General features: G+C 56.6%; 1 protein-coding gene across 1 annotated transcript; it reads right to left on the bottom strand.

Annotated features, from left to right (window-relative positions):
• Positions 1-213: 213 nt before the first annotated feature.
• On the bottom strand, positions 214-20,340 carry TNNT2 (troponin T2, cardiac type). The gene is made up of 16 exons (XM_081823057.1): positions 19,918-20,340; positions 15,559-15,610; positions 14,580-14,590; positions 14,461-14,475; positions 11,688-11,717; positions 9,602-9,667; positions 9,199-9,234; positions 8,261-8,294; positions 6,855-6,915; positions 6,476-6,592; positions 5,524-5,601; positions 4,368-4,478; positions 3,027-3,136; positions 2,399-2,489; positions 794-834; positions 214-453 (listed from the first exon to the last, which is right to left on the bottom strand). Exons 2-16 carry the CDS (start codon positions 15,594-15,596, stop codon positions 408-410), a joined length of 885 nt encoding a protein of 294 aa, XP_081679183.1. The 5' UTR covers positions 15,597-15,610; positions 19,918-20,340; the 3' UTR covers positions 214-407.
• Positions 20,341-22,390: the final 2,050 nt, after the last annotated feature.

Genomic DNA, 22,390 nt, shown 5'->3' on the forward strand with positions numbered 1-22,390 from the left:
TGTTGTCATGAGGCCTGGGCCCTGAGTAAGCCTGTGCCTCCCCCGGGGCCAGCCGCCCTCTCCCCTCCCCAAGCAGGTGGGAGGGGGCTCCTTTGAGTTTGGCAGTTCCCAGGGGCCTGTGTCCCTGAGGGTCTGCTCTGGGCCCTGACTCACTGCGAGACAGGCTCTCACCTCAGTTTCCCTCCCTCTGAAGGGGAGCTGACAGACAAGGCATGAGATGCGTGCTGGCTTTTATTATCGGCATGCGTGGGCATGTGGGGGTACAGGCACGAACAGCAGCTCCCAGCCGGGCCAGCTCCTGGTTTCCAGACCTGAGTCTGCCTCCCATGCCCAGGAGGGCCCCAGAAGCTGGGGGCGAGCAGGGCGGGGACACAGCGAGGATCTTTGGTGAAGGGGAACTGCTGCCCCTACTTCCAGCGCCCGGTGACCTTGGCCTTCCCGCGGGTCTTGGAGCTGCAGAAGAAGCAGGGCCCAGTCAGAAGTGGGACCCAGGCCAGGGCAGCAGGTCTCCACAAGGAGGAGGCAGAGGGGGTTGATGCAGAGGGCTGAGAGGGGCAGCCTGGAGCTGCCTCCAGATGTAGAGTAGGGCAGCAGGCTGGAGGGAGTCCTTGGGGGCCCTGCACTCCATTCCCCACTGAGCAGTGATCATGGGGGAGCCCAAGGCCGAAGCAGCCTGTGCCCTGAAGGGGAGGGGGAAGGGGTGGGAGCCAGAGCCCTCAGAGGAGGAGTGGGATGGCTGGAACACAGGGAAGGAGGAGGCAGGGCTGGGTGTTGGAAGGACCTAGAAACTTACACTTTCTGGTTATCATTGATCCTGTTTCGGAGAACATTGATCTGTAAGTGGGAAAGATAGAGTAACTTTGGAGCTCATTGATTCAGGTCCCAGGTGGCTGGGGGTGAGGGAGAAGCCGGCTTAACACAGTTGTGGGGGAGGAGGGAGGAGGAGGGGAAGGAGGGAGGAGGAGGAAGGGGGAGGGGAGGGAGGAGGAGAGGTGGAGAGGCCAGGCAGCGAAGCTGTGAGGGTCAGAACGGTTAGAGATCCAGAAGGGCCCAGGTCCCACAAGCAGAAGCTGAGGAGAGGCTTCCTGACCACCCCACTGGCCTGTCACTGTGGGGGTCCCAGAGCCAAGGAGGGCTCGGGACAAGGGTGGCATAAAGAGGCTTTCTGAGAATCCAGTGCAAGGCTGGGCCTCAGGAAGCCCTCCAAACAGCCCAGCCCAGCCTGAGACACCCCCCTCCCCAGGCACTCCTGCCCAGTTGCTCAAGAAGGGCAGCACCCCCATGGGCCACACCCACCCGCCCTGTATTTCGGCCAAATCTAAGCCCGGCAGGCCAGTTGCAGAGTTAAATAAGGAACCAAAGGAAAAGAGGAAGGCCCAGGCCTGGAGAGACTGTAATAGTAGCTAATAGCTACCGAGCACTTAGTGGGGTACCCGGCATTTTCTGTTCCGTTATGAGCACTTTCCCAAATATTAACCCATAGGATTACTGTGAGGTATAACTTCATACATGTAAAAGTGCTTGAACAGTGCTTGGAACACGTTGTTACTGTTATTATTACTATTGTTACCTCTGTAACCGTCACAATAGCCCTGTGAAATACGGCCTGCCGGCATCCTTGTCATTTAGATGGGAAACGGAAACAAGGAAAAGTAAGTGACTTGCCCAGGGTCACACAGCCGGTAAGGGGCAGAGCTAGCTACAGAACCCAGGCAGTGTGGCTCCGAAGTCCCTGCTCACTGTCACTGCACAAAATTGCCTCTCTGCAGCCACGGGGGCCTGAGCTGTGCTCAGAGGAGGGGCCTGTCACATGGGAGATGCAGGAAAAGCAGGTCCCGAAAGGGAAGCTGGACTCCTCGAGGCAGAAGGGCCCCCCGGGGAAGTGCGCAGGACCCGTCCCGGCTGAGCCGATCCTTGCCGGCTGTCTGTACACCTGGGACCCTCCAGGCTGTGAGCTGGAGGCTCAGCTGGCTGTGCCCACACCGGGGCCTCGGGGGCCGTAGGGAGAGGTGAAGGGGCTACCTCTCTGGTGAGGCCTCCTCTCCACCAGGAGGCCTGGCTCTGTGCATCCTACTCCTCCCGTCGGGCTCAGTGCATCTGAGCTGCTGCCTCAAGGCCTTCAGGGACAGAGGGAGGGAGCCCCCCCCAGGGCTGGAACCCCAGAAATGGGTCTTTGCTCAGCTCCAGCCAGTGAACCATCAGACTTCTCCAACAAGCTGTAGCCCAGGGGTGGACGCGCAGCCTTGTCAGGGACAAGACACCCGGGCAGGTGTGTGAGTTGGCGTGGGTGATGGATGACAGGGACCGGGGAAAGGGGCCTGACTGGCAGCAGCAGCGCGGGACCTGATCAAACCAGGAGGAGCATGGGATGGGGGAGGGCAGCCGTGAGCAGGCTCACTTCGTATTTCTGCTGCTTGAACTTCTCCTGCAGGTCGAACTTCTCTGCCTCCAGGTTGTAGATGCTCTGCCATAGCTCCTTGGCCTTCTCCCTGCACCGGCCAGAGTGGGGATGGGGGGGAGGGACAGGGAACGATAAGGAAGGGTCTTCATCTGCCTTTATCCCAAATCCGACCCAGCCCCCAGAGGCCCCAGCCCTCCTTCCCACCTCCAGGCCTGCTAATGGGACCCCCAGCCCACCTGGCTCAGCATGGGGCCCAGATGGCAGTGCCCAGTGCTTAGGAACAGGTACCAGGGGCTGCTAGGGCAGAGTTCGGGGGGAAGAGGGAAAAGCCCTTCTAGCACTATAGAGCGCAGTCCAATCCCCCTTCCCACCACCTGGATGCAGGTGGGTAAGGAGAAGCTCAGAGGGGTGAGGTGCCTGTTCAGTTCTCTTTCCCTATTCCCTGAAGGCAAAGCACTGAGCTGGCCTGACCGGCTCCCTCCCAACTCCACTCCCACCGGAGTCTTGGGAAAAAATATGTGGTATGGCAGCGCCCCCTGGTGGTTCATGTGGAGAATGTGCCCTCTGCCCCGCCTGCCCTCCCCACGCAGATGTAAGCAATGTCCGGAGGACCACCAGCCCCCACCTCAGCTGATCTTCATTCAGGTGGTCGATGGCCAGCACCTTCCTCCTCTCAGCCAGAATCATCTTCTTCTTCTCCCTCTCTGTCTGCCTCTTCCCGCTTTTCCGCTCCGTCTGGAGAGGGTGACAAGCAGGGGGCGTTGGCTGGAGAACACAAACCCCCTCTCCCCTAACCCTCCCCAAACCCAATAGGGAGTAAGGCAAGGCCTGCAGAAGGACTAGGTCCTAATCCTCTTCTTCCTGAGACACCCACGCCATCAACTGCATGGATTTCCAGGAGAAACTGAGGCCGGGGCAAGGAGGACCATTTCAGTCCTGTGTTCCTTTGCCTCTCCAAATTCTTCCATCTGTCTCCCGGCTCCCTCCTCCCACTTACGCATTCTCCACACTCCTCCCCTCCAGCCAGCCACCCTCCCCTCCCAGGGAGCCCCCAAAACCATGAGGAGGAAGAGGGTTAGAGGTTTTTGTACCCACCTGGGCCTGCAGGGCCAGGACACCATGAGAGAAAGGCCGAGAGAGAAAGAACGAGACCCGGACAGAGACGCAGAGAGAGAGCAGAGCACAGGGCCGGAGGCAAAGGCAGAGAGACAGGGGAGAAGGAGAAGGTGATTCAGACGCTCCTGCAGGCAACCTTGTTTATTAGGACAGGAGTCTGGGGGTGAGGCACGGACTGTTTAGAGAGCGGGGCCTCGCCAAAAGTCTGGCTGGAGTGGTCGCTGTGGGGACAGAGGCAGGCAGGCTGGTCTGGTTCTGAGCTGGGGACTTTAGAAATCTAAGAAAATGTTCTGATCTCTCCACTGCATAGAGAAAATCAATGTTTTATTTCCTCTCCTCCCTTGAGAATGGAGTACCTAGCAGGAGTGGGACACAGAATTTAGGAGCTGAGGGAGTCCGCAGGAATAAACCATCTCACAGCTGTGTGGGACACAGATGCTTGCCACGGGAGCCCATCTGATCTCCGAGCAGGCAGGGCAGACAACATTAAAGCGACTTTACAGGTGAGCTAGCTGAGCCTCTGAGTTTGCCCAAGGCCACACAGCTGTACCAGAGCTCTGATTCTAGGCACGAGGCTCTTCCAGATGCACCAGCCAGCTTGGGGGCCCCCAGGCACCGCTGACACAGGGGGGGGCCTCTGCCAGCAGCCCCCACCCCAGCAGGCCCCTCCTGGGGAAAGCCACAGTCAGGCAGAGAGCCTGGGGCGGGGGGCGGTGGGGGGGCAGGAGGAGGCTTCGGTCTCTCACACCAGGTGGGAATTTCCCCCTGGAATCCAACTTGAAGTCTGTGGACACCCCACTCCTCCCCATACACCAGGACCCCCTGAGACAGTTGCTGCTCCCTGACCTACCTTCTGGATGTAGCCCCCGAAGTGCATCATGTTGGACAAAGCCTTCTTCTTCCGCGCCTCATCCTCGGCCTTCCTCCTGTTCTCCTCCTCCTCTCGTCGGGCTCTCTCTTCCTGGTTTCCATGGAGGGAGGGGGGGAGGAAGAGAGCAAATCGGGGGGCACAAACCCCTGACACTGGGCTGAAGTCCGTGGTCTTTATGGGTCAGTTGAGTGGCGCTTTCTCTCCACCGGGCAAGAAGCCTCCTGAGGGGACCCCCCAGCACAGGGCCCGGCACATGGGAGCGTGAAGACTTTTGTTGATGAATGAGGGAAGAATGATTCCCAGGTGTGGCTCCCATCCCCGCCTCAGGCAGGGAGCCCGCCCCCCCACCCCTCCAGGAGGCCTGGTGCCCTGGAAGGACCTCCAGCAGCAATACGGGAAGAGGGCCATGGGCCCTTCTGTTCTCAGGGAGCCGGCACAAGGGCAGGGAGGAGGGCTGGAGAGGACCTACTTGGGTTATAATGGAAGTTTTGTACCTTTCGGCCCCTTCCATCCATTTCGCCCACCTCCACCTGCTGCCTCTGGCAACCACCAGTCTGTTCTCTGTACCTATGAGCTTGGTGTTTTGGTTTTGGTTTTGTTTCATTTTAGATTCCACATATAAGTGAAATCATACAGTATCTGTCCTTCACTGTCTTATTTCACTTAGCATAATACCCTCAAGGTCCATCCATGTTCTCACAAATGGCAAGATTTCCTTCTTTTTTATGGCTGAGTAATATTCCTCTTTGTGTGTGTGCGTGTGTGTGTGTACACATTTTCTTTATCCATTCTTCCATCGACAGACACATGGCTTGCTTCCATGTCTTTGCTACTATTAAGAAGCCTACAGTGAATGGGGCACAGATATCTTTCCGAATTCATGGTTGCATCTTCAGGTAAATACCCAGACGTGGAACTGCTGGACGGAGGGTCTTATAAAATAGTAAGTCCGGGAGGACCCAGACATTTCTGTCTTGTTTACTGTGTATCATCAGAATCCAAACAATGCCCAGCACCCCACCAGGGGCTCGTGGACTGAATCAGTGTGTATGAAGACAGAAGGGTCTGGGAGGCCTGGAAGGAGCTGGAAGCACGGTGGGGGGGTTCTGTGGGCCTTGCACTAGGGGTCACTCACAGCCAGGCGAGTCTGCCGCTCCTTCTCCTGCTCATTCCGGATGCGCTGCTGCTCAGCCCGCTCCGCCCGCCGCTTCTCCTGTGGGGAGAGAGGCCAAGCCTGCCCACTGTGTGCACAGGGAGGAGGTGTCGTCCGAGGTGCCGGGACCAAGCGGGGAAAGCGGTGGCAAGAGAGCCCACGGGGGATGTTCCCCACCGAGTCTCAGGGCAGGGCAGGCCCTGCCTCCGAGGGCTTCCACTCTCAGCCAGCTCCGTGGGCGTGGACGCAGATGGCCCCCCGACAGGTCCGAAGGCCCCAGCTAAATAAAGACAGGCCACAGCGGGCATGTGCGGAGGGCCTACACTGACCATCACTCATCATGGGGTTGTCCTCAACGATCTGACAAACGTCAGGCGGGCTTCTCCCGTCTCCCCTGACTGCCATGCCCCTGGCCCCACGCCGGCCCCGGCCCCTGCTGCGTGTTCACCGACAGATGGCCAAATCCTCAGCGAGGGGGCCAGCTGGAGCCGCGCAGCCGTGTGCCAACGCGGCAGCGAGTGTGGTGGGGAGAAAAACAAAGGAATCAAAATAACCTCCCCTCTCCCCAGCACAGGCCGCATCACCCTCCCTGCGTTGGTCGGGGAGCTGGGTCCAGTGGGAGGGAGGCAGGGGCCGAGGTGGGACGACAGCCAACTGACCGGTCATCCCACAGCCAGAGCCCAGGGCGCCCAGAGACGATCAGCAGCTCCGGCTGCCAAGCACCATCCAGTCTGGTGGGGAGGGAAGCGGGGACCCGAGAAACCACAGTGCAGGGCCTCCGGAGCGGCTCCAGGCCGCAGGGATCCTGGGGGAGAGCCCACTTCCCGCAGGGGCCCCAGGGAAGGCTGCCCGGAGGAGGCGGTGCCTAACACAGAGGGGGGAGGACAGAGTGCGTGGCCTCTGGGGGCATTTCCACGGGAGACTGGACACCCACAATTCTGTCTTTGAGTGAGATGAGCTCCTCCTCCTCTTTCTTCCTGTTCTCAAAGTGAGCCTCGATCAGCGTCTGGAGTTCATTCAGGTCCTTCTCCATGCGCTTCCGGTGGATGTCCTGCGAACGCACAGCAGGCTCAGGGCTGCTGCACCCACGGATCCGGAGGACAGCGGCTGGGTAGGGAGCACCGTCCGCAGAGCAGAAGCGATGGGCGGGCTGGGGGCCTGGCCCGGGAAGGGGCCGCGGTGGCCTGAACCCAGGATCAGGCCTGGCCAGGTCTGTGCCGAGCACCATCCCACCTGCCACGTCACCCCACCCCACCCCCCACCAGGCCCCCAGGCCTCCTCGGGGCCTCCGCGCTCCCCACAGGCACACTCACATCAAAGTCTACTCTCTCCCCATCGGGGATCTTGGGCGGCACCAAGTTGGGCATGAATGGCCTGTTGGAGAGAAGAGGAGGGAATCCGTGAATGTCATCCCCACCGTGGCCCCAGCGGACTGTGGGTGCCCCGGGCGGGCAGGGCCCCTCCCCTTCCTGCGGAAGCGCGGCTACAACAGTTAAGCCACATCACCGTCAAGGACAGCAACCTCGCACCCGGGGCCACCAGGCTCTCTCATACATGCCCTCTCAATTCATCCTCCCCCTACACCCGCGATGTAGGACCGCCCGTCTTGCCAAAGACGCCTGAGGCTCAGAGAGGTAGGGACGTGCTCAAAACCACACAGCTAGGAAGCAGAGAAGCTACGACACGTGTGGCTGACCCCACAGGATCTCCCATGAGCCCTGGAGTCCTGTGGTTTGGTCCCAGCCCCAACGCATGCTTGCTTTGTGACACCAGGTCCAGTGGGCTCTGGTCCTCAGTTTCCCCATTTGCCCTCAGGTCTGGGTGGGGCTGAAATGAGATACTGCAGTGGCCATTCAGGTGGCCAGGAAAGGGAAAGGCTCTGGACAAATGAGCAGAGCTGGGATTATCTCCGGGGCTGGTTTCAGGAGGTCCCATGGAAACGGGGAGAAGCCTGCGAGTGTGGGCGGAGACGCCATCTGCTGACAGGTTGAGCATGGCAGAAAGGGAAACCTTAGTTGGCCAACCCCTCCCCCCTGCTCCCCCCTCCCCCGACACCCACAGCTTGCAGGTGCTTTCACATGTGTGGACCCAAGCCACCCTGCCCCGCCCCTCTGCGACACTGTGAGGCCACCCAGGCTGGCACAGTGTCATTACTTGGCTCCCCCAGATTTTCTTTTTTTTTTTTTTTAAGATTTTATTTATTTATTTGACAGAGACAGAGAGAGCAAGAGCCCCAACACAAGCAGGGGGAGTGGGAGAGAGAGAAGCAGGCTTCCCGCTGAGCAGGGAGCCCGACTCGGGGCTCGATCCCAGGACCCCGGGACCATGACCTGAGCCGAAGGCAGACGCTTAACTGACTGAGCCACCCAGGCGTCCCTCCCCCAGATTTTCTTCCCTCTTCCCTCAGGTCCCAACTGAGCTACAGAGGAAGGTGTTCCAGCCTTGGGATAGGACAGGGCATCCGTCCAGGGCCGCAACTAGTCCACCCCTTTCCTCTAGATGAACACAGTGCTGTCCACAACGGGGTACGCAATTGGTAACGGAGTGTGAGTGGACTTCAGTCCCCGCTCTCCCTCAGGCCGACTCTCGTGCAGTACACAACCTCTACTACTGGGTCTGTGCCTGCCGCACCCCGCAGCCCATGCCCACTGGGCCATACTGCACTTCTGTCCTGCCCTAATCATCCCTCAGGGCTTCACCACAGGTGTGTCCCACTCACCTGGGCTTTGGTTTGGACTCCTCCACTGGGCCATCTGGAGAGAAGCACAGAGCCACAAGGTCAGGAGGCCCCAGATCTGGTCCCAGCTCTGCGCCTGATAAGCTGGGCACCTACGGGCCTCCATTTCCCCATCTGCACAGTGAATTCCTTCTAGCCCCGGGGATCCCTGGTTCCAGGAGCGTCATGAAGAATTAAAGCAGCAGGGTCACAGACCCCACACTCGCTCTCCCATAGCAGCTGCCAGGGGGGACATCTCAGGGCACAGCTGGGTCCTAACAGGAAGCACACACTCCCAGAGTGAAATTTCCAAGACTTTTCTCATTCGCCAATTCTGGGCAAGGCAGCTTTGCTTCCCAGTGAGGAAGGGTCCCATGGCACTGTCCCAGGGGATCCTGGCCCCGGGGTCCCCACCCAGGTCTCTGACTCCTTAGTTGCTCCCTGGACTTCCTGGCCTCCAGGAGGGAAGCTGATGGGCAAGACCCAGCTGGCCCCTCCCCTCCGGAGACGTGATTGGGACCACTGCACCCTTGCCAAAGCCTGCCGCATGACAAGGATCACCACAGTGACCCACCACATGGACCGTCTATGTCTTTGGATTTCATCCTATAGACACCACACATTACAAGTGATTTTGCCTGAGTTCCAGGAGCCTTGTATGTGTAGGTGACTTCTGGGGGCCCTGCCCAGAATGGGGACTGGACATTGGTCCCCTCTCCCACAGGGCACCACCCAGGCAACTTCTCTAGAATGAGGGGGACAGAGGTTTGGAGCCCAATACCCAAAACCTGCATGGTCACCAACTTCTGTCCTCCCCTCCCCTGAGCCCCTCTTCGCCCACCTCCCTGGAGGAAGCCCTGTGGTCAGTCTCCCCCCAGAGCTGCTTGTAGGGGTTCCCTTGACACCCCAATACCTCTCTCCTGATGTCCAACAATCCCTACCTTCAGCTTCTTTAGCCTCCCCTTCTTGTCGATCTCCTAAACAGAACATGAGACATCAATAAGATCCTTGTTCTAGGCTCAAGTCCCCCTGACAAGAGTCTCCCCCACACACAGGTCCTAACCAAAGTGCACCCTGCCCGCTCCCGTGGTCAGGGGATGTCTATTCACGCACATGCCCCTGGGCCCAAGGCTCTGCCTGACATGAAAGGAGCACACGGTCAAGGTCATTGACCAGACCATCGGCGGCTGAATCCCAGCCCAGGCAGGATGTGCGGCTGCACAGGCTGGAACGCGGCTTCCAGGTGTATTTCCTAGCGCCACAGGAATGTCTCTGGGGGCTCCTGCCACGTCCCGAAGCACCAGGACAAAGCCCCTCACACCCTCACCCCAGACAGACCCTTACCTTCTGCATTGGTCTCCTCCGTCTCAGCCTCACCTTCAGCCTCTTCTGCTGCCGCCTCTTCCTGCTCTGGAGAAGCGAGCCAGACACAGTGAACACCCAGGCCCCTACTTAGGCTAGCAGGCAGAACCCAGATCGGAGAAGGCTCGGGACGGAAGTTAGCAACACCCAGGATCCAGATGAATTTTGGGGTCACCGATATGAATGACAAGGGGCTGCTCAGTTCCGGGTGTAAACCAGAAGTTGACAAACTATGGCCCAAGGGCCAAACCTGGCCCCCAGACTGTTTCTGTAAATAAAGTTTTATTGGAACACAGCCACATCCATCCATGTCAGCACTGCCTCTAGCAGCCTTTGCCTTACTGCAGCAGAGTTCAGTAGTTGCAACAGATACTGTGGGGCCCATGAAGTCTAAAATATTTCTATCTGCTTCCATTACAGAAAATGTTTGCTGACCCTGGTCAACCAATGCAGAAGGGCATGATCCGGCCTGTGAAGAGTCCTTTTGTTCGACACTTGCCTCTCCCAGAGTTTGGGAACTGGAAGTGGGCCTTTCTGAGCATGGAGACCTGCTCTCTACCTGAAAGCCACTGGGAGGGCCAGAAGTCTGAGGTAGGAGTGCGTTAGGTTGTGGTAGGTGCCGTGGGTACCCGCGGAGAAGGGCTTGCAGGCCTGGCAAGGCTCATTGCTGGGGGCGGGGAGGTCTGGTGGCTAATAGCTGTTTCTGCCTGACTTAGCGCCTTTCCCCAACAGCCTCCCTGGAAATGTGATTCCACCCCATTCCCCAACTTTCCACCCCAAATGTTCCACCCAGGCATCTGACACCACAGGATGTATCCTGCTTAAGGTGCGGTGTTGGGAAAGCTCCTGCCCTGAACTCAGGAACTCTAGGGACCCTTCAGCTGTATCTAAAAGAAACCAAACCAGCAAGACTGTGGGTGGGTGGATGAGATGCCCACCCTGTAGACATTTGTACTGTCCAGAGTTGGTAGGATTTTTCTATTTTCATCCCTCTGTTTGGTAGGATATGAACCACCCAAGTCAGGCACTTGGAATAGACAGATAAGACAGGATGACGCCCGACACGCAGCTCTGCCTGTAGAAGGTGTTGGGGAATGCTCACTGACAGATGGGCTGACATGTGGCGGCCTCCTGGCAGAGGGAGAAGAAAAAGCCTCAGGGCGGGAGAGAGAGGGGCCATCATGAAAGAAACACCGGCCACCAGTCACTCTGCCTGATGCTCCCTGTTCTCTTTTCCTAGGTCTGGGCCTGGGGATGCCTCTTTTTTGATCCCCACAGGATCCTTACCTCAAAGAAGATCCTTCCAGAAGGGGTGAGAGTAGAAGGCTGGCCAGCAAGAGTATGGCCAGTTTGGGGGTCCTCTTCAGGCCATATTGTTAACCCCTCCCCCCATCCCCATCTAATGTTTCAGGTCTCTGTAGAATACCCCCCATCCTCATCCAGTGGTCAGGTAACGTGCTCGCCAAGGTGCTCCCAGCCTCCCCAGACCACCCACCGCAGCTTGGGACCTGACTATGAGAAAGCTCTTACTCAACTTTAGCCCAAGTCTGTCCCCCTGCCCTAGTCCTATCCCCAGGGGCTGGAAACAAGTCCAGGCCTCCCACCCCCACCCCCAGCAGGGCACATTTGAAGGCTGACGTCATGTCCTTTCTGCTCTGGCTATTTCCAGTTCCCCCAGCTGCTCTTCAGATAACTTTGTCCCCAGGCCCCTCACGCCCTGGCCACGCTGCCTGGGTGCTGTCCAGCTCAGAGGGAGGGCCCAGTATGTGCAGCAGGGGCAGAGAAAGGCCACTCATTCCAGACATTAGTCCCCCTCTGTGGCCACATTCAGAGCAGGCTGGGGGACAAGCCAGCCCGGGTCCTTCCCACCACCACCCAGCCCAGGAGAAAGATCAGGAACCAGGGAAAGAAGCAGTGGTCTGGCCCCTCTGAGGCTGGGAGGAAGTGACTGACCCACACCCGCCCCCCTGCCCCCGCCCCTGCCCCCCCTCCCCTCCCCCACCACAGAACAGGGCCAGGCTCAGGACAGCAGGGAGCAGAAAGCACAGGAAAGTAAAAGCTGTACTACCGTCTTCGTCCTCTCTCCAGTCCTCCTCTTCTGGGGGTCAGGGAGTGGCCGCAGCAAAGGGGAGAAGCGAGACAGGTTAGTCTGGGAGCAGAGGATGGGGACGGGAGCGGCGGGACAGCGCATGGTTTTGAGCGTGAGCTTTGGACTTAAGCTCCAGTTCCAATTCCTGATTCACCACGTCTAGCAACTTGGGCAAGTCCCTTCTCAGCAGCTTCCCAGGTGCCTTGTCAGTAAAATGGAAATAATCATCCTCCCTTCTCCGTCTACGTAAGGATGAAATGATTGGGCACCTGGGTGGCTCAGTCGGTTAAGCGACTGCCTTCGGCTCGGGTCATGATCCTGGAGTCCCCGGATCGAGTCCCGCATCGGGCTCCCTGCTGGGCGGGGAGTCTGCTCCTCCCTCTGACCCTCCTCCCTCTCCTGCTCTCTGTCTCGCAAATAAATAAAAAAAATCTTAAAAAAAAAAACAAAAAAGAAATGATCTACCATATGCATGCAGCACCCAGCTGTTACCTGGCACTTGGGAGTCATTCAGTAAAGCGGTAACCGGCCGTTTCCGGCTCTGCTTCCAGACACGGAGACAGAGGCCCCGAAGAGCAGAGTGGGAACAATGCACTGCCATCCAGTTTCTCCCATGTTCCTACCCTGAATGAGCCTCTCTGATATCCCACAGAACATCTCCAGTTTCCAGGAGCCATAGCTGTGAAAGCCCCACTGGAGAGCACGGCACAGGGCAGATGTGCCTGGTCTGGCTGAAGGGAGTAGCCCCGTCAAAGGAAGGCACAGCATTATAACACAGGGAACAGACCAGCACACAGTCAGCAAATACCTGCCCAAAGGAAGAGCTTACAGCAATTGGTACTCTTTCTCTCCTGGAAGAAGAGAGGAGCTGTTGTCCATTCTGTAGGCTCAGTGGCCATCCATTTAGACCTTGCTCCTTCTTGCTCATTTATAGCTGGGGACTTAGCTATGTGGGAGGCAGGTGGAGTCCATTCCTTGCAAGCAAGGCAGATGCTACATGGAGTTCAGTCCACCGTCGCAGCAGAGAATTATTTTGTTAATTCACAGCCAAAGCCTACTGTGTGTAGCAGGCAGATTAGTCCCAAATTCAAAGGTCTGTATCTCAAATACCACCCCCTAAAATTCACGAGCCGGCAAGTCCTCCAAAGCAGAGGAAAAGCCACCGTATCGAGAGTATGTGCAGGGAACACAACAAAAAAGTGGAGCCAGCTAGATTTTTGATTCAAAAAATATTTCAAAGAGCTTCTGACATATTTGGTGTTCCTTGAAAACCAAGGTGACTCCAGTGGCCCCTCTTAGTTTCCCCCGTGAGTTGCTCCGGTGTCTACTCTTTGGCCAGGCACCCTAGAATAGCCTTAAATGTGTGAGAGGCTCCTCGTTTTCCCTAGAAGGCATAAGGAAGAAGGGGGACAGCTACTGAAGCGCTTGGCTCTCTCCCTAGACCTTCAGGGAGCCCCTTCTCCTGATGTCCACACGCTGTGTGCTGAAATGATACTTCTAAGAATTTGCTGAGCCTCTAAGGGGCAGGATGAAACCCGCCTGGGGCGCAGAAGCCTGGGGGGACTGAGGGCTATTCTGGGCCACTTGGGGGGCTGGGTGGGGACTGGAGTGAGGCCTCTTAGTCACTTCCATGTGTCAAGCACTCAGGAAGAGAGAAAGGTTAGGGTGTTCTTTCATTGGGATATGAGGCATAAAGCTAAGGAAAGAATTGTGAGAACAGATCAGAGTAGGAATGGATCTATGGGTCAAAATGGACTTTCGAAAGATAATGATGTCTTCATGCTTATCTAAAATATTCCAGAGGGGCGCTTGGGTGGCGCAGTTGGTTACGCATCCAACTCTAGGTTTCAGCTCAGGTCGTGATCTCAGGGATCGAGCCCAGCGTCGGGCTCCATGCTCACTGGGGAATCTGCTTGTCCCTCCCCCTCTACCTCTCCCCCTCCCCACTCGTGCTCTCTCTCTCTCTCTCAAATAAATAAATAAAATCCTTTTAAAAATGTTTCAGATAACTGAACACTTCCATAATCTCATTTGAAAAATTATTAAGCTGAATGTTTTTAGGGGTGATAATGGTGTCATGGTTATGTTTTTCTTTAAATACTGCTTATCTTTTAGAGATACCTACTGAACTTTAAGCATGAAATGATATGAAGTCTGAGGATGATTTGGGATGTGTGCTCTAAAATAAGTGAGGGGAGGGGGGTGGGAGGATGGGTTGGCCTGGTGGTGGGTATTGAGGAGGGCACGTTCTGCATGGAGCACTGGGTGTTGTGCACGAACAATGAATCATGGAACACTTCATCTAGAACTAATGATGTAATGTATGGGGATTAACATAAGAATAAAAATAAATAAATAAAATAAGTGAGGGGAGATGAAGCATAGATGAAAAAAGATTGGCCATAGTTGATGATTGTTAAAGCCAGATGCTGGGCATTTGGGGAAGCAGGGTGGTGCGTAATTCTATTTTTGCTACTTGTACATGCATTTAAAACTTACCATGGTTGAAAAAAAATTAGAGAAAAAAATCAAAAAAATAATTAATTGGAAAAGTGGCGATTCTGTGTGAACAAAATGATGGACAGTCGAGACAGGTTTAAACCTTTTGCCTAAGACCTGAGCAACCAAGGCTAGGACTGATTCGCATTTAGGAGCCATGGATCTTGGCTCAGCTGGGAGTGAGGGGCAGTGACATGATACTGGATTCCCGGGATCTGTCCTTTCTGGCCCTCCCTCTGCCCGAGCTCCGTACCTTCCACAGCTTCTTCTGCTCAGGAGAGAAGACCACGGCCGCAAGAGAGGAGACAAGAGGTGGGTCAGTTTCCAAACAGGCTGCCCTTCATCCGAATGAGTACACAAGCGTGTGCTTACCTTCCTGTTCCCTGCCATGGAAAAGATAGTGTCAGTAGCACCCCACAAGCACACACTCGTCTTTCCCCAAAGGTAAGTCCATTCCCTATTTCCCTCATTGCCTCATGGAGCTCACCCTCCTAGGCCCACCTACAAAGGCACCCCTGAACGGGCCCAGTCTTCTCATCCAGGGCCTCCCGCCACAGTCCCCAGCAAACCTCTGCTTGGTCTCTCCAGCATCTGCCCGCTTAACAACTCTCTCCCTGCACTGAGCTTTGCCAGACTGTACCCTAGAACACCCTGCCCTCACCCTTCTCTCCCTATCCAAATCCGACACAGGTAAGCCTGACTACCCCAGCCCCCACTGCTCTCCCCCTCCTTAGAGCTCCTGCCCTACCCACAGCCCACCCTCCAAGCCCAGCCCCTCTTGGCTGATTACTTCCAACATCTGACATCCTAACATCCCATAGGAGAGCAAATTCCATGAGGGTAGGAGCTTTGTATCCTGATATCCTGATACCTCTGCATCCTTCCTGGTGAGCATCACCCTCCAGGAGATCATTGTTAGATTGGCTGCCAGTGTCCCACCCCAGGGTGTCCCCAAGAAGGGTGGTGGACAGGGCACTTTGGGAGGAATATGGTTCCAAGATGAAGTGCTAACAGTGAGCTCTGATTTGGATTTTATGGGGCATGATCAGCTCTATGGCTTCAGGATAGCCACTGAACGTCTCGGATATGTTTTCAGGAGACACACCTTCTAAGCTCTTCTGCCTCCTAGTCTCGTAGCCAGGTAGGACCCCAGCTGACCCTGGGAGCTGAGCTTTCTTTATTTCCAAAAGTCTCCCAGCCTGTGGCCAGCCCAGGATCCGCAGCTCAGAGGCCAGATCCCCGGAACGGGCACAGCTGCTCCCCTCCCCATCCCAGCTGGTCCCTGGGCCAGGTGTGAGGGGTGGGGTGGGGAGAGGGCCAGCACCCCAGACAGGATGCTCCAGATACTCACTCCTCGTACTCTTCTGCCACCTCTTCTATGTCCGACATGATCCCTGCTCTCCCTCCAGAAAGAGAAAAATGTCAATATGGGCAGAAGGGGAAGCCCATCCTTCTCAGCCCCAGGCTGCCACCCCGAGAGGCCCTGGGGTGGCGGAGGCTGGTGAAGCTAGCCCGCCCCTCCTCAGCCCTGTGACCTGCAGTGAGGAGCCTGCTTCCTCCTCTGTCGGCGGGGATAGTAACCCCCACATCGCCGCAAGGGCAACCAGCCGATGCCCATTTCACTCCTTGCCCCTCAACAGGCAAACCTTTTGGAATGTCCCTGTTCTGGTGCAAATCATTGTAACTCTCAGAACAATGTATCTATAGTTTCTCAACCTTTCCAGCCCACAACCTTGCCAGGCATTCAAGGCAGCAAAGCTGTGCAGCCCCCCTCCATGGGGTCTGCTCGTCACCGCACAAAGTTCCCCTGGGAGGTTGGTTCAACGGACTGTGGCACATCCGTAGCGTGGACTACGTCTCGGCAATGAAAAGGAATAAACCAGTGATACTTGAGACACCTTGGGTGAATCTCCAGGGAATTACCCTCACGGAGGAGGAAAAGGCCAATTCACGTGATTTCACTTATGTAACATTCTTGACATGGCAAAATTATAGAAATGGAGACTAGACTGGTGCTTGTCGAGGGCTGTGTGTGGGGTGGAAGAAGGCGAGGGGAGGTGGGCATGGTGATGAAAGGCACACAGGAGGGGCGCCTGGCTGGCTCAGTCCGTGGAGTGGGCCACTCTTGATCTTCCGATGTTGAGCTCAAGCCCCACCTTGGGTGTAGAGAATACTTAACAATTTTTAAAAAGGCACATAGGACTTTTGTGGTTTTAGAACGGTCTCGTGTCTTGAGTGTGGTGATGAACACGTGAGCCTACACAGGTTAAAACCATAGAGAATTTCACACACACTCGGTCTAAGTAGAGCTGGGGAAGTCTACATCAGGCTATGGTTTGTAGCGAAGTCCATGTCCTAGTTTCGATCCATACCACAGATGTGCACATGTACCGTTGGGGGGACTGGGCAAAGTGTACATGGGACCCGTATCATCTCGGGATTTCACATTAAACTACCGCTGATCAGTACAAATTCCAATTGAAGAATGTTTGCCCGGGGAACTCAATTTGAGATACTCCCTTAACTGGGATAGGAAAGGACAATTCGAATCCTCTTCCATCAGCTTGCTGAGTGTGTTTGGGCAAGTCTTTGTTTAACACCTCTGAACCACGGAGATACAGCATACACATCCTGGCTACCCAGGGGTCTTTATGAGGAGTAAGTGGACATTAAGGAAAGTGGAAAGCACGAGGCAATGTCAGGTTTTATTGTATTTCCATGCAATTACAGGGAGAGGCGAGACAAACCCGGATGTGAATCCTGGCTCCATCTCACATTTGCCTGTGACCCTGGAAAGGTCACGTAACCTCCTTCCCCCTCAGTCCCCTCTTCTGTGAAAGGGCTCCTCCTCTGGGGAGGCTGTGGGGCTCAGAGCTAATAAAGTACCTGGCCCAGAGCAGACCCCTGATGAATACCCATTGTAACCCAACCCTCCTGGGCCACGGCAACGTGCCGCCCAGGGACGCCACTCACGCTGGCTGAGAGCTGAACGACGCCCCCCAGAGCTGGGCAGCATGAAAGCTGTCCATCTGCCCCAGCGAGGAGAAGGGTAAGGTGGTGTGAGGGCGGCCGCCTCAGTGAGGCTTCTCGTGAGCCACCAACTTCTGACCCAAGCCACAGGGACGGGGCCACAGAGCACCGCTTACCACCCTCTCCACCTCTCCCTGCACATCCTCCTGGAGTGGCGCCCCAGGCACCCACCTGCGGACACCCAGGGACAGTCCCTGCTCTGGCGGGGTGGGGTGATGTCTGCTGCCAGGCAGCCGCTTTCAGGTTGAGGAACTCCGAAGGAGCCTCTGCTCACGACTGCCCCTCTGCGTGGAGAACTCCCCCAGACCCAGTGTCCATGGCAGCCTCGAGCTGGCCGCTCATCTGAACCTGCTCCAGAGATGTCCGGTTCTGCTGGGCTCAGGACGAGCGCGCCTGTAGCCAGGCAGGGCCCTCCCCAGCTCTCTCTGCAGGAGTAGGGTGGGGGCAGGGAGGGAGGGTTTACACAGAGCTTTGGACAGAAACTCTGAGCCACGGTTTGGCTCCCCTGGGATGGGGGTGGGTGAGAAGAGATGGCCGGCATGAATGGTGTCATGCAGGAGGATGGACCCTCACTGTGCTGAAGAAAGACCCAAACTCCAGAGCATCTCCAAACGGGTCTTCGGATGAGAGTGGCCAAAGAGAATAGCTCCCTAACCCCAGATATGCTCTGCCCCAAGCCCCAGGGCAGTAGCCAGGACTAGCACCCTGGGAGGAGTCTGTCACCTCAGGCAGGACAGAGAAGTTTCTCAGGGGAGCTATGCATGCCAGCATGGGGCATGTGGCCTCTAGCTTTCTCTCCTCTCCTGCCCTGCCCTCCCACCAGCTCGGAGCCACCAGCCATGGCTCGGAGGCTCAGAGGAAGAAAGAGCAGCTTGGAGCCCTCTCCCTGCTCCCGGGAGCACCATCCAACTCCTAAAAATAGCAAGGATGGAGAGCAGGGAAGGGCCTGAATTCACCCAAGAGGACGCTGCCAAGCCAATGGCCCAAAGGCAAGACAGATGAAGTGGCAGGGGATGGGCTGAGGTTACAGCTTTGGAATGAGATCCAGTCAGGACCCTGGCAAGGCGAGGAATGAGAATGTGCAAAGCAGTTGTGTCTTCACACCCAGACCCTCACCTGCTTCCACAGACTGCTTTCTAGCCAAACTCCCTCACAGCCAAGAGATCAGGGTCACCTTCCTGGGGGAGTAAGTCAAAAACAATACAAGGCACAAAGAACAATGGCCATAAGGTCAAAAGATCTGGATGTAGGGGTGCCTGGCTGACTCAGTCCATAGACCGGGAGACTCCTGATGTTGGGGTCGTGAGTTCAAGCCCCACAGTCGGCATAGAGATTACTTTAAAAAAAAAAAAATCTGGGTTTAAAACCCAGTTTTTGCTGTGTGACCTTAGCTAAGTCACTTAATCTCTCTAGGCTTCAATTAGCTTATCTATAAAATAGATGAGCTTCAAGTTCCCGTCTTGCAGAAACAAGTCTCTGAGTCTCTGAGGAATGTAGGCCCCATCCCTCAGCCCTTGTCCCCAGCATCCAGCTGGACTCCTCCCAAGCCTGCAGCTGTCAGCCCACCAGGAGAGCTAGGGGACAAGGTTGAGGGGGGCCAGTGGGTAACCCAAGCCGCTCAGAGGACCTGCCCTGTGAGACTGGGGTCAGAGGAGGAATTCTGGAGGTCAGGTGGCTTCCCAACTGCACAGGGCCCGGAATGTGCTTTGAAATTCCTTGCACTCCAGGCAATCACTTCCGTAGACATTTGCTCCGCCTGCCCAGGAGAAGCTGAAAATCAAGGGAATATGACCTTCTCTGCCACTCCCAGACCCAGAGCAAGGTCTGTCCCTCCAGGGCATGTCGGGATGAGGTGGGGCAAGGGTCACATTCGCAGAGACCCTGGGGGCAGGGGGCAGCTAGACTCTGACCCCTGGAGCTGGGCTCACAGCCCACAAGAGGACCTTGCGGTGGGGTCTCTCCCCCCTCAGTCCCCCAAATGCTGCTTGGCAGTGCTTTCTCTCTGCAGAGGGGGGTGGTGCTGGCTCTGGAAGTCAGACAAACGTCTCCTGTCTGCTTGCAGAGCTGCTCCAGAGGTCCCTGCCTGCCCTGCAAGTGTGCTCTTTCTCAACGCTTCCAAGACAGTTACTGACTTGCTGGAGATGAGAATTTGACCACCAGGCCCTCTTTGTGACTGATACGACCGCAGTCTTGCTCTGCTCTGAATCCAGAAGGACCTGCCTGGAAAGGTTCAGGGGGCCCTGGGCCTGGAGGTGAGGGTCGGGGCCGAGCGATCTGGGGGAGGCCCCGTTGCTTAGAGCTTCATTGTCTTTTGAGCAGGCAGAGGCCTGGTGATTATCTCGTCCATTCTACAGATGAGGAAATTGAGGCCCAGGGAGGGAAAGGTAATCACCCAAGACTTTCCAGCTACACAGTATCTTTAGTGGCAGGTCTGGGACTCAGATCCAAGGCTCTGACTGCTAACAGAGGGTCACTGCTGCCCTACGGCGCTAGTCTCGGAGTCCCATCCCTGCGACACCTCCTCTAAAGCGTGGCCTCTTCTCGGAGGGAACGTGGACCACCAGCAACTCTGACATCCCCGCAGTGTGGACGCAGGCAGACTCTGGGAAAGGTGCCAGGCTGCAAGACATCTTCCCTCTCCTCTCTGCTCTCCCCATCTCAAGCCATGCCCGAGTCTTACCTCAAACCAGGAGCTGCCGACAGATCCCGAGGTATCTGCTCAGCCTCAGCGGGGACTGGGTGAGGGCAGGGGATGGAGAGGGCTTTAAGCAGGCCTGTGGGCTGAGGCCCCCTAAGCCAAGCCCTGCGGTGGGAGGGATGTGCAGCCGGAGACGCGGCGGGGGCGCGGGGGGTGCTGGGTGCTATTTTGGCAGGTGCCGGGGATAGGGCTAAAGGGACATGCAGCCCACGCCATATAAGCCCATGTGGTTGTCCAGCTGCTCAGATAAGCTATTTAAAACCAGAGCAGATACGCAGGCAAGAGAGGAGGGAGCAGGCATGGAACAGAAACCAGCTATCCCTCTTAAGAATCCTGATAAAGCAGATGCCAGAGGCCCAGGCCTGGGAAGGCAGGCTGGGAGCAGGGCTGGGGGGCAGAGGGCAACCTCCGAGACACTTCATGAGTCTCTGGGCCAGGGGGGTCTGGTGGGCAGAGGGAAGGGCTTATCTGCAGCTACACAGAAAATGATGCTGTGGGGAAAGACGTCTTCCAGGCTACTGGCTGTTTCTACTGGGCTGAGGGGACTTGCAGGCAGGCTCGGCAGGCCTCAGTGAGGACATCTGCAAAGTGGGTCTGCTCCAGGCCCCCCTAGAGCCATGTGACAAGCCCTCCTCACTGGGAAGGAACTAAAACTGCTCCAAGGGGTCAGATACAAGGTAGAACTTCCAATCAGGAATGATGGTTCTCCTTGGACAGGCAGCTGGGTTGTTTGAGGGGGCCATGAGGACCGCTGAAGTGCATCCCCCTAAGGCTTGAAGATGAAGGAATACGGGACCACGATCTGCTAAACCTACTAGATTGTAAGATCCGTAGGCCAGGATCCAGGGGTTTTGTGGTTGGCTTGCATGTCCTCAGCCCCTAGCACAGTGCCCAAGACATCCTGGGGCTCAATACAGGATGGAAATCGGGGGCGGAAAGCAAGTCCGAGCTGACTGCCCCCCTCAATGTCTCTGAGTTTCCAAGGCCTCTCCCCTACCTCTGAAGAAGGAACATCCCTCCTCTGGGCCAGGCCCACTCCTCCCGTGTGCCCCTGAACTCTGAAACCCCCGGCCCTTCCAGATCTTGCCCATCAGTGATGCACATTCTTATCTATTTCTCCGTGGGTGAAGAAAGCCAGTCTCCCCCTTTCCTGGCCTCCTCCCCCCACCTGACCATGTATCCAAGCCTCCCAGTCCTGGACTCTCTTCTCAGTCCTGCTGTCTTGGGAGCTACTCTGCTGTGCCCACCGCCACCGTTCTTGAGAGAATGTGGGATTTCCACTTGCGGCTCCCTGACTCCGCTATCATACTCTTGCCCCATCAACTCAGCTGAAACTGTCCCCTCCAGGGTCCCCAGTGGCCTCGGAGCCCAGTGGTCTGATGGCCCACCTTTAGGCTTATCCCGCCATGAGCCCCTCTAGGCGGCCAGCAGAGCTGTGGCAGGGCGAGCCGAGGCCACGGGCCTGCCAGACAGCATCCTGGGGGAGCAGGGGGCATGGGCCAGCAGAGAGGAGGCGGGGGGGGGGGCAGGTGGGGGGAGCAAGCTGACAGAGGAACAGGGAACAACCAGGCTGTCCCTGAGAGATGGAGGAAAAGCATTATGGTCCTTCTCTCCTATCTAGCCCACCGGGGCCCAGCCTTGCTTTGTGTCCTGGCCTGGAATCTCCTGGAATCTAGGGATTGCTTGTCTTAGGCCTTCCCTTCACTTGAGCCACTTTCAGTGGGTAACTGTTCCTCATAAGCCCAACAGTCCTTCAAACAGGCCATAATTTGTTTGCACAGATGCCTGGGAGAGGCACCTGAGCATCTAAATCACCAAAGCCTCCCCGAAAAAATCCAGTAGGTTCTTGGCGCTCATGGACCATGTGAGGCTTTTACTAACTGTTCTAAAGCAGGGATTTAATTCAGAGAAGCGGGGGGGACAGGCAGGCAGTGAGAAAATCCAGCCGCTTTCCAGCAGCCACACCTTGACACGGCAGGGCTGCTCCCAGCCTGTCATGGGTGCCCTGTCCTTACACTACATGAGTTCCCTCCTAGAGCTAATGGTAGAAGGGAAGAGGAAACAAAGAGATGGTGCTTACCCAGAGTTTTACTGGAAGAAGCATACACTGGAACACTGCTTGCAACTTTAAGGACCCACAAAAGAGCAGGGCACGTGTGGGGTCCCAAGGACACTAGGGCAGGAGAGTAGACCGGGCAAGGAGTGGTAGGTATATGGATAGGGGGACTTCTCTCTCTCCAGAGGGTGCTCCATGTCACCTCCCCCAAGAGTCCTCCCCTGCCCGCTTAGCCATCCAGTACCAGCATGCTGCACTCTGTCCTCACACCTGTCCCCAGCTGAAATCATCTTGTGCATATAATTGTCTCCTTGTCGCGTGGCTGTCCCCTGCCAGGAATGAGATCAGGGCCTCTTTGTGGGGGAAGGGAAGAAGGGAGGCATGAATACAAAGGACAGG

This window comes from Leptonychotes weddellii, chromosome 6 (assembly GCF_054177405.1).
Source record: "Leptonychotes weddellii isolate Sample4059 chromosome 6, ASM5417740v2, whole genome shotgun sequence".
NCBI classification, from domain to species: domain Eukaryota; kingdom Metazoa; phylum Chordata; class Mammalia; order Carnivora; family Phocidae; genus Leptonychotes; species Leptonychotes weddellii.

Coding starts and splice junctions, on each gene's coding strand:
- TNNT2 (XM_081823057.1), bottom strand. CDS start 15,596: ATGTCGGACATAGAAGAGGTGGCAGAAGAGTACGAGGA. Junction 9,235..9,601: donor GGAGGAGACCAATGCAGAAG/GTAAGGGTCTGT, acceptor TGTTCTGTTTAG/GAGATCGACAAGAAGGGGAG. Junction 5,602..6,475: donor TCTCACTCAAAGACAGAATT/GTGGGTGTCCAG, acceptor CTCTCCCCACAG/GAGAAGCGGCGGGCGGAGCG.